At 39.3% G+C, this 11,159-nt stretch overlaps 3 protein-coding genes across 3 annotated transcripts in view; 2 read left to right on the top strand and 1 right to left on the bottom strand.

Annotated features, from left to right (window-relative positions):
• The window catches only part of ccdc39 (coiled-coil domain 39 molecular ruler complex subunit), a 31,562-nt gene extending 30,081 nt beyond the window's left edge, over positions 1–1,481 (top strand). Inside the window, exon 20 of the mRNA XM_084057879.1 lies at positions 699–1,481. Within this exon, the coding sequence (XP_083914005.1) occupies positions 699–882 (184 nt within the window). The 3' untranslated portion in view covers positions 883–1,481. The remainder of the gene's footprint in view (positions 1–698) is intronic.
• A 546-nt stretch (positions 1,482–2,027) lies between these two features.
• Positions 2,028–4,534, top strand: LOC311045639 (uncharacterized protein). The gene is made up of 4 exons (XM_084057594.1): positions 2,028–2,288; positions 3,006–3,062; positions 3,188–3,264; positions 3,458–4,534. The coding sequence occupies exons 1-4, from the start codon at positions 2,231–2,233 to the stop codon at positions 3,611–3,613; spliced, it is 348 nt and encodes a 115-aa protein (XP_083913720.1). The 5' UTR covers positions 2,028–2,230; the 3' UTR covers positions 3,614–4,534.
• A 678-nt stretch (positions 4,535–5,212) lies between these two features.
• Positions 5,213–8,423, bottom strand: LOC311044972 (uncharacterized protein; the record flags this gene model as incomplete). Its single annotated transcript, XM_084056780.1, has 5 exons — positions 5,213–5,713; positions 6,320–6,398; positions 6,978–7,097; positions 7,277–7,385; positions 8,341–8,423. The coding sequence occupies 5 exons, from the start codon at positions 8,421–8,423 to the stop codon at positions 5,622–5,624; spliced, it is 483 nt and encodes a 160-aa protein (XP_083912906.1). The 3' UTR covers positions 5,213–5,621.
• Positions 8,424–11,159: the final 2,736 nt, after the last annotated feature.

Consider the following 11,159-nt stretch of genomic DNA (forward strand, 5'->3'; position numbering starts at 1 on the left):
GGGTGAACTATCCCTTTAAGTGTAAGATAAGATAGTCACCAAAGGCAGCATAGCAGTTAAGATACAGTTACAGCCAGGGCAAGAAAAGTACTGTAGATACAGCAGGGTAAAAGATATCACTGCACAGAAGAAACACTATCAATAACAATGAACTGCATCTGCGACATGCAAATAATGTCTTGCTTTAAGGGACACTTCAACCTGACTTTGAACCGGAATCCCATTGTTTTGATGTGAAAAAATGTATTATGTATTCTGTGTATTTAGAGAGAGCTTGCCTAATATGCCGCATAATGCACACACACAATGCATAAGGTATTCTCACAAGCTCTTTTTATGCATTTATTGTTTTATATTATTATTATCTTTAACCACATGTGTAGGCCTACCTAACCAATGTGATCTCCTCACATCACAACAATAGGATTCAGGTTCAGAATCAGCAATGTTTCCTTTAGGAGCATCTCAGTGGTTGTATTGGGAGTGGATAGAGTTTCTCATTCACTTTCTCCAAACAGACAGACACAGTATTTTGTTAAGGATTATTTTTCCTCACACCACATCATCATCTCACTATTTTCTTTTGTTTGTGTGTGTGTGTGTGTGTGTGTGTGTGTGTGTGTGTGTGTGTGTGTGTGTGTGTGTGTGTGTGTGTGTGTGTGTGTGTGTGTGTGTGTGTGTGTGTGTGTGTGTTGTAGGTCTTCCAGGTCTTCAGCCAGCAGCAGCCCCAGAGCATCTACCTCGCGGACCCCCACAACCAGAGCAGTGGACCTGGGTCTGGGTCTCTCTGTGACCTCCCCTCCACTGACCACCCTGCCTCATCCATCCAGTGCATCCAGCAGTAGGAGCAGCAGCAGCAGCAGCAGGCGCATGCAGCGCTAGGCTGGGGTCACACAGACCAAATCAAACAGCACAAACTATATTTTTGAACCAAATATACCTCTCTCGATATTGTGACGATATTGTGGGGATGATTACTGGTGCTTTCACAATATTTACACAATGAGATTTTTGATAATATAATCACCAATCATGCCTATATAATAATAACTAAGTGTGTAAAGACAAATATACAGAATAGCTATGGTAGAATGACTATTTTGGGTATGTCATAATAGGCGAACATCCTGCAAGAATAGTCGATCTTAGTGAGCTTGTAGATCGCCTATTTTTGGCAATGATATTTGGTGTTGAGGGAAAAAAGCCGTTGACCAAGTAATAGCCCAGACAGCTGAATTATGTAGGGTTTAAGTGGTTAAGATGTTCTGATCTGGCCATTCACATCATTACTATAACTATAACCTTTACAGTTTAGAACAGTAGTTTTGTCCATTAAACTGTTTGCTGTGATTCACTGGACTCACAGACCATTTCCATGATTGCATGATGCTGAGGTTTTAAGTTATTAATATAAGCGTTGGTTTGGATAACTTGTGTCTACACATGTTCTGACCTTTGAGAATTATGATCAGATAAATGACTTGCAGCCTATGTTCATTTGATTGTATATAATATTGATTCAAATGCTCAAATGTTTACCTCTTTTTTTCTCTTTGCTCCAAATAGTAACTTTAAAATCATACTTTTGCGAGACTTTTTCCAGCCAATGAGGAAAAAGTGACTACAGGCTGGAGTGTAGATAGAGACCAGGTTTGGCAACCTGGTAAAAAGCTCGCTTGTAGATCTATTTTCGATTGTGAAGTTGTATACAAAGTTTTAATATAGGCCTATAATAACATGCCCAAAATGGGATGGCAGGGTTACCTAGAAACAGCAGCAGATGCCACTCATATCATGTTTTTATGTAATTATCTTTGATTGGAAAGCACTTTGGATACTCCTGTTGATTTTAAATGTGCTAAATAAAAATGACATGACTTGATAGATGTGCAATACAATTGCAATGCTACTGCTACCATCCTCTGTCAAGTTATAATAGAGGTTAATAAAACAGGTTTGGACCCAAAGCTTATGCATATGAGGAAATGCTCATATTTCCCCCAAATAAAACCAAACCAAAGTTCCTCATATTCTTTGTAAGACATAGAAGGAAATAGAAGGTGTGAGTCTGCTGAGTCATAACTTTCAGGCTCGTCCGACCGTCAAAAGTGCATCCAATTGTTCTCCAGCAGCCAACACCCCTTTAGGCTATAAGATAGTGAAGACACACATACACATACACCTTCATGCAGGTGGAAACAGACGCACTGTGGGAACACTAGCATACAACATGCTGCTCCTGCTCATATCTGCTGCTTTTCTGTCTCTGTCTACAGGACAAACGACAGGTAAGGAAATTCTGTCCACTTTATATCATTTATACTAGACGGTGTCGGTGGCTAAAAAGAACGTAGCCTAGTTAGACTGCCTACTTTGTGTTTGGCACCGTGGTGAAGTTGGTTTCAGGTTGGATATTGGATATTCGTTTTAACATTTTAGGGACCGTCTAGATTGAAATGCAGTATATCCTAGACAAAAGCACAGAAACAGACCAAAATACATCATGATGTTCTTTACCCATGCCTATACGATGCACACCCTTTATTTTGCCCATTTCCCGTTTTTAATGAATTTCTGAAATCTAAGAAATTCAATAACGTTTTGGTCACATGACTTTGACAAACAAATAAGGCAAGCAACACCCTTAGGAGACAGAGTAGGCTTTTGATTGTTTAGCTACACAATGAGCAATTTAGATATAAGAGAGAGATCTCTAAGGGCATGATAGCAAAAAAGTGGAATAACTTTTCCAACATTTTGCTGCTTGTAGGCAGTATGAGTGAGTGACGAATAAACCAAACTTGATTCTTGATAACTTATGGGAAAATATCCTATTTAGCTCACAAAGAAACTGTTGTTCATGTAGCCTAGTTATTTAAACAATGAATTCAAATGTTTTTTAAAAGGTTAATGTCCAGCTTTGTTCATTTGTGTGTGTAAACTGATTTACAGTGAGAGACGGGCTGTTAAATAACAATGGGCTATTCTTTTCTACCCACAAACAGACCCTGTAACCATGGCATCATCATTGATTTCAACAATGATCTCACCTGATCTAAGTGGTAAATTACATAGCTACATAATTATCCTTGAACCTTAGATTAGAATATGTATTCAACAATCTTATTTAAATGTGAATAATGATATGTTCAATAATGAGTAGCCGCATTATCTTACTTGTTCCCAGCACTGGCGATACTCCAGGCTACTGTTCAGTCTAACCAGGAACTAAATGCAACCTCTATGATGCCAGTCCTGAAGAAGGTACCCCCCCCCCCCCACACACACAATCAATCAATCAATCAATCAATCAATCAATCAATCAATCAACCAACCAATCAATCAAAAATGGGTCATCCAGTTTGATATGTGTTTTATATAACACTAAATGAATGATTTTGCATAATGGATTAAGCTGGTGAGTTATAACAACGATGCCAATATTGCTGTGTTTCAGATCTCTGAGATCATTGAGTCTCAAACAGGTGCCCGCTTCAGTCTACGTCTTAAGAAAATCACGAGCCTCCAGGCTCCAGACCAGTCAGGACCACCACTGACCACAGGACCACCACAGGACTCATGGCCCACCAGCCACCCCAGTGGTGTGAACTAGTTTTGTTTTTTTGGAGGATACGATAATCATTCCCTGCACGACATGCGTGTTTCAATGGATGAAATGATTAGTAGAGGGCTACGCTTGGCTACGAACATTTTCTGCAGGTCACAGTCACACTACGTATAGCGTAACACGGTGGAACACACCACTGCCCCCAGTGACAGTACACTGAGTGGACATGCTTCAGCAGGCTAAAACAGTGGTTCTCAAACCTTTTTGTGCCAAGGACCCCCAAATTGATAAATATTTGGCTGCGGACCCCATTCTGAAAAAGTGTTGTGCCAGGGACGCAGAGAAGAGAAGATTTGTGTTAAAAATTTGAAAATTATTCACAATTTTCCAAACGTTTGCAATATTTTTCAAATGGTTTAAAAAATAGCCGATGTACAAGCTTGCAGCGCGGCACAAAGCACAATACCGCCCCATTTGGCGGAGTCAGGTTAATGTAAACCTACTTATTATTGTCCCCAATAATGTCCCCCATCTGAAAATGTTTTGTGCCAGGGACCCCCAGAAAAAAATCTTCAAATACTTTCAAGATTTTCTAAAAATGTTCAAAAATAGCAGATTTACAAACTCACAGCATGGCACGAAGTGTCATGCTGTGAGCTTGTATATCTGGTCATTTAGATTTTTTTTTTAAATGAGGGTCCCCGGATCGGGTGGTGAAGGTATAGATGTTTGAATGCTATGCTAGTGGTTGTGTTTTGTTTTTTATCAGTTCAACCATTTCTAAGCCCTGTCAAATGTAGGTCTGAGAAGAAATGTCTTGCAATTTTACATTGGATTGTGTGTTTACTTGTAAATTGCTTCTTTTGTTTGTAATGTGAGTTTTTAATCATGGACTCTTTAGACCCTGGTGGTGGCCTCTTTATTTTATTTGGCTACCTCCAAATAAAGAAGAAATTGGCAGTGATATTTAAGGCGTTCAGCCGTGCATTCATTGTTTTTCATTCTGCTTCATTTTTAAATCTAGCTGGGGTTTGTTTCACACAGACATTACCAAATATCACATTAGCATCACTGTAGAAGAAAATTAAAAGAAAACCAGTCTGGCTGTAAAAGGGGGAACAAGTTAACAACTCAGCCACCACCTCCTCTTTATAATTTAGCACCCTCTCCTGGACAACTGTTGTAGAAAGAGCAGCCTGAAATATCTCCCACACCATGAAGTGAGTATAAAAGCCTGGAGATCGAGGCTATAAAGTGAGTGAACAATCTACACATCTTTAAACATTTTGTGAAGCCTGCACGCTGGTTCAGGCAGACAACTCCTGATACATTCTTCTCAGTAACTGCAACACATTAAAAGAAATATCTTTAAAATGATAATACAGATGTCAAAAGTCAGACTTCAAGTGGTTACTGTAAGTGATGCAGATAGACTTAAATGTCTTTATGGTGACTTCATAAAGAATGCTTGGGATAAGGCGATAAGCGAACAAAGAGAACATAATACAGTATTGTGACACTTATTTTGGCTTGGTTACAAATGTTATTTCAATATTTTCTTTTGCGAATTGTGATTATCGTGCAGCTCTCATTTCATATTGAGTAACGTTGTATAATTATGTTCTTGGTGTCTTATTATCCCAAGACAAGACACAAAAATAAACATGAATTCATTCATTCGAACAAGATCAGATAGCAACCATTGCTGCAACAGTTATTAATGCTCCACACAATTCACCCCAGCATCACCTGTAGGCTCATCAACCCCTCCTCCACCCAGCATTCACCTGTGTCACATACGCTCATCTACAATAGTAAGTATTAAGTAACTCATTCAGTTCAGTTCAGTCATGAACTGTCATTCATAGAGGTGACGTTAATGAAACAGACAAAACAAAAGTTATCATACTTTAATGCAGATGTTAACACTCGTAAATAATAAAGCATATACAGAATTATATGTATATCATCAATTAACCTGTGGTCCCCCGACCTACTGGTTGGGAATCTCTGATGTATTGTTCTAGCCTCACTCCAGAGAGAGGCTTTTCTCTCAGCCGATGGTGCAGTTAGGAGCGTGGGATTCCACACAGATATATTCGTTGGTGAAATGTTTGTATCCGTCTACCTTTGACAGTCCACTTCCTGTATGAAAAACAAAATGGTTGTTCAACCTGTGTCGTGTCGTGTGATTCAAATGTGAACAGATCCCCTAAAATGCCATTTTTACCTTAACCCCCAACCCTAAACCCCTGACCCTAAATCTAACCCTTAAATGCTTAATCCTAACCCTGATACCGATCTGATTTTTATTTTTTACTTAAATAACCCTAGGTCTAAAAATCTTCCTTAGCCATGAAAATGACCAGAGGACCAGGACAGTGTCCCTATAGACGGAATTCCTGGCCACACACCCCTACTTCCGCTCTGGTATGCGATAACTGACCATGACTTCCTGTAGCAGTCTGATAGATTCTTGTTTTAGCAAAGCAGACGTGTGTTTGTAACAGTTGTTATTAATGCGAGAGAACCGCCGAAACAACGTTTGTCTGGTTATATTATCTTTGAGAGGACATGTGTATAGTAATACAAACACACACACCACACGCACGCACGCACGCACGCACGCACGCACGCACGCACGCACACACACACACACACACACACACACACACACACACACACACACACACACACACACACACACACACACACACACACACAGATTCCTCATCATGTCGGAATACTCACCATCTATCAGGTTCTGGAGGCTGCAGTAGTTGATGTCACTGTCCAGTGGGTCAACAAAGATCCCTGATATTGAATCCCCCTGGAAAAAGAAAGTCAATTAAATCAATGACCCAATACATTAGACTTAATTATTCTGTTCCTTAAAAAGTATTTTTTTGGTCATGTTTTTACATTTTTTACAGTGGACTTACCACGAAGAATACCACCGTCAGAATCATCTTTATCATCTTTATGTAAAACAGTGGGTAAAATAGTTTTTCACTACCTGTATGGGCCATCCTCCTCCATGGTAACAGATTGGCACGGTTCCCTGATTGGACCTCACCTCTCTGAGTTCTACTACAGTATATAATACAGTATGTGTGTCTGTCTGTCTACTGACTCAGATACCTATCGAAGGCCAGTGCGACCGAAACGTTGTATTTTCTGCATTAAATAGTTGTGTACGGGATTCTTTTTTTGTCTTCTCATGCGTTGGCTGTCTACTCCTACGCATCTGTCCTTTGAAGTAATAGTTGTGCAAAATGACTTTTCTTTTGCTAAGTTGATACAATTAATAAAATGCAAGTTGGAAAACATATCACCATAGGTAAATGTACTGAAAGGTGACCTATTTGCCAGTTAGTTGACAAAGGTAGTTGACAAAGGATGTACTTACGGTGACTCTACACATGGTGTCCTCCTCTGCTGGATTGAAGATGATCTGAAATGTATTGCTGAACTTGCTTCTTGGAGAGGTGTGCTTTGCTTTGATCATGTATGGACTGCTGGACACCAACTGGGACAGAATTGAAAGCTTTGATTAGATATAGATGATTAACCACGTGAACCATACCATCAGTATTCTGGCCATGTCATAATAGATGGACATCTGGCAAAAATCGGCAAACATTTGGTTAATGTGGTTAATCAAGTGTTTATTGAAGCATTCAGTAATTATTTCAGATAAAGTTTTACCTCATACAGACAGCTTTGACCTCCAGCTATGCAGCTGTCTACGTTCCTCCAATTCTTGATCTGAGACACCAAAGGGACGTACACGTCACGACACGGGATGCCAAAGATCCTAAAGTACACATGTAGTGTAATAATTATAACAACAATAACTATGATCATTAATAATAATAGTTATACATTATTTCAAAGATAGCAGATCTACAAGCTCACAATGCATCGCGACGTGACAAGATGTACAGTAAGCCTGTAGATCATCTATTTTAGAAATAATTCAAAACTATTTTGTCTTTAAGTGATACAATATGACAGTAGAATTCTCAGTACTTATGTACAGTGGTCAAGTTACTGTCCACCGCTGAGCGTGTCCAACATGACAAGTATGAGAATAGATTAAAGTCACAAGGGCCTTGTCTAACATGCATGTGACCCCATTCACACAGTGATAACACAGGATATCATATCATCTAAATGGTACACAGGCCAGCGTCTGTGCTTATACACCAGTAGAGGTGAAGCTTTTCGAATCATTAGCTTCAATTAAATATTTGCATTATTATTAATTCAGTGAATAGAACAAAGAATAGAGTGAGCTGATTATGAAACAGTCGCAAACTTTTAATGAATAAAACGTAAGAAATATTGAGTATGTTACTACAAGATAACTAGCACATCTGCGTTGGTTGGAGGTGGTCTCCCTACTCTTCCATTGAGACATTTAGACCCTGGTGTCGGGTAGGTCAACTAGGCCTACTGGTTGACAAGTAGTACTGCCTGAAGTACAATATCTCCCTTGACCAAGGAGTGGTAGAATTGTGGTCTCCAAAGCGGGCGACCAGGGTTCGAAAGCTGCATGGGTAGGCCCTGAAACTTATGGATTGCAGCTTTAACATCTACAAACTCAGTACTTATACGACTTATGTCCAACAGGTGTGGATAGATGGGTTGTTTTCCCCCCAAACCTTAAAAACACTATACTCATACTGTCAAATGAACCCCCCCCCCCCACACAAATAATCACAAATCACACACAAATACGTTTAAACAGTTCAAAATGTCTTACATACCAGATAAGTTTGCACTGTGCAGAGAAGGCCATGGTTGCTCCCAGAACCAGGATCGTTGCTACCAGCAAGGACTTGGTGTACATGGTGGAGGCTGTGTGGTATAGCTGTGTGGTAGCTTGAACGTTTTTTTGTCTGTGCGGGACTCCTTCCAATATCTGTTACAGTGGCTCCTCAGCGCACCAAGGCACATTATACGGGGACAGAACACCGGTCATGTGAGCAGGTGCATCATTGATTGACATGCTCCAGAAAATGTGAGAGATCAGATCTTCATGAAAGAGACACATTTAAGTTTTAAAGAAATAAATAGCCCATGACATTTTTGTAGCGTTCATTTTTAATGTTATGTTATATTATGTATTCAAAAACCCTGAGGAAGACAGTAATTGTCGAAACGTTGGTTTCTTATCATTAAAACTTTCTGCATCGTGGCTAAGAGTGCGGCCTCATCCTTATCAACATGTTATATTCTCATTAAAATCTCAGTGTTTTGCTAATTATTTTGGGGCCCACTTGCAATATCCTCACAGCCTATCAGTGGGCCCCGGCCCACATATTGGGAATCCCTGCCCTATACTGTATAACAAACAATATAATAAGCAAACTTGTGCTATTTTGTACACGGCAGGCAGTATTTCACCATACAGTATGACTAAGAAGGTCAAAGCATTCTGTTTGGACAAGTGACCACACTGCAATTAAAACAGGTTTCTTTACCATGGGGTTGGTCTGGTGTTGCCAGACGATCATAAATCATTTAGACACTGACTTGTGAGTCTAATGGAGTTGTGCAACATGTCCCCTCAATACTAACACATATATAAGACACTATTCCCCAAACAATGGGTCAGGATTATAATTGTTTTCACAACGCGTCACATTCGTGACTCGATGTGAGCTTATAGATCTGCTATTTACTGAGCATGACACCGGCACACAACTAAGTACTGTATGACTGAGGCTCAAAATCTGAGCTCTGATATTGTTCTGAGCTATCACATTGTTCTGAGCTATCACATTGTTCTGAGCTGTCTCATTCTCCCTCTCATGCTTGTCCATGACCTGGCCTGTGGGCTGCATGATTGGTGAAAAATATACAATTGTGATTTTTCAGACTAATATTGTGATCAGGATTCAATTCACGATGTAATCCTTATTAAGTTAATCTTCAATTCTGTTTTCTGGTAACAGTATAATTACCACAACATTAATACATTGACATTTAAAGGACCATACCAGTGTTATTGCATGTTTAGCCCATTGAAAACAGTTTGTATTCAGTATAGGCTACTGAATGAATGGAGACCAATGGCTGCTTTAAATGTCAATAAAACTGTAAATTGTCAGCAGTAAAGTATACAGTATATGACTTCTAGACAGTGAGCTAAACATAAAAAATACAAATAAAACATACATTATGTTCCTTTTCACACCTTTTGACAATGGTGACATATAGCACATGGCCAACATTCTATATCAAGGGTTCCCAAACTGTCTCATTTTGATACCCAAAAGATACATTTGGTGTCTATCCGGGACCCAAACTTCCATACATTATTGTAAAACACATTATGAATTAGCCGCTTAAGCTCTACTGTATTTAGGAGTGAAAAATAGAAGCAATGTGTGTTTGTTTGTGGAAGGCAGTAACAAACAGGCAGTGCAGTATAAACATACAGGCATGTGGAAATAACTCGCCGGAAGCCTGCTGGTCTTGGCCTTGAGGCTGTGAAACCGTGTGCCAGATGGTAGAGGTTAAGTACCCAATCTGTTCTGGCGTTTTGTTTTTAGTTTTTTCCAGACAAACAGGTTCCCCCAATAGGAAACTACATACTTGAGGTATTGTGGGAAGAATTTAAGCCAAACTAGAAGAAGCCAATCAGCATAGTAGGTTCTGTCAGTACGTTCACAAAGGTCCTATACTGAAAATAATTATGATGATTGCTTCACGAGGAAAGTTTCCGTCACTTCAATCAAAACCCACAAGAAAATCGGTGATGCTACATTCATCAATTATGCCATGAATGAATCTGTGGAATGCATTACCTCAAGAAATCAGGGAGGCAAGCACAGTCAATCTTTTCAAGTGTCAAACCCATCTCTTCAACATAGCCTTTTATTACATCTTCTTTTGTATTGAACAAATATGTCTTTGTTCTCATTTAAATGTATTGCTCCTCTGCTATTTGCACTGACTGACTTGTTCAGCACTTTGCTGTTGTTGTTGCTTTTTGATTTTTAATGCTGTACTGTACAGGAATTTGAGCTGCATTTTTACAGTATGTATGAAAAGTGCTATAACATAAAAGTGCATTATCATTATCACTTCCAATTAGAATGCTATTATAAAATAATTAAAATTAAACTAAATTCACCCAAATGTACATAATCTGAAGTTTGCACCTCAAATGAATAGATTTGTGTTTGTGTGTAGGTTTTTCTCCTGCTCCTCACCAACCTTCCTTCACCATCATGGTTATGATGACTTCTCTATTTCATGTGTACCAGATATGCCAATATCAACCCACCTGCCACAGCTGACCCTATTAAAACTTTCTGTTGAGTATGCTTTAGTCTACAGTACGTATTGCAGCTTTAATAAAAGACAAAAGAATGTTCACTGAAAACAAGTCTTGGTTGTGTTTATATCCAACCTTTTCCCACAAAGTCTGCATTTGTTACTGTATTCTCGCAGGCTTCTTCAGCTGTGCTGGGTGGGTGAGTAGCTACACAAATATGTTACAATCAAAGCACAGAAACACTGTGAAAGCAATACGAAATTCACTGGACCACTGGTTCCTAGGGGTCTTCAGTTAAAT

This window comes from Gymnoscopelus microlampas, assembly GCF_963454915.1.
Source record: "Gymnoscopelus microlampas genome assembly, chromosome: 5".
NCBI classification, from domain to species: Eukaryota; Metazoa; Chordata; class Actinopteri; order Myctophiformes; family Myctophidae; genus Gymnoscopelus; species Gymnoscopelus microlampas.

What these genes read in the sequence shown, in the direction of transcription:
- LOC311045639 (XM_084057594.1), top strand. Translation starts at nt 2,231, where the DNA reads ATGCTGCTCCTGCTCATATCTGCTGCTTTTCTGTCTCTGTCTACAGGA. An exon ending in GTCTACAGGACAAACGACAG is followed by an intron (nt 2,289 to 3,005) that starts GTAAGGAAATTC and finishes ACCCACAAACAG; the next exon opens with ACCCTGTAACCATGGCATCA. An exon ending in TGATGCCAGTCCTGAAGAAG is followed by an intron (nt 3,265 to 3,457) that starts GTACCCCCCCCC and finishes GCTGTGTTTCAG; the next exon opens with ATCTCTGAGATCATTGAGTC.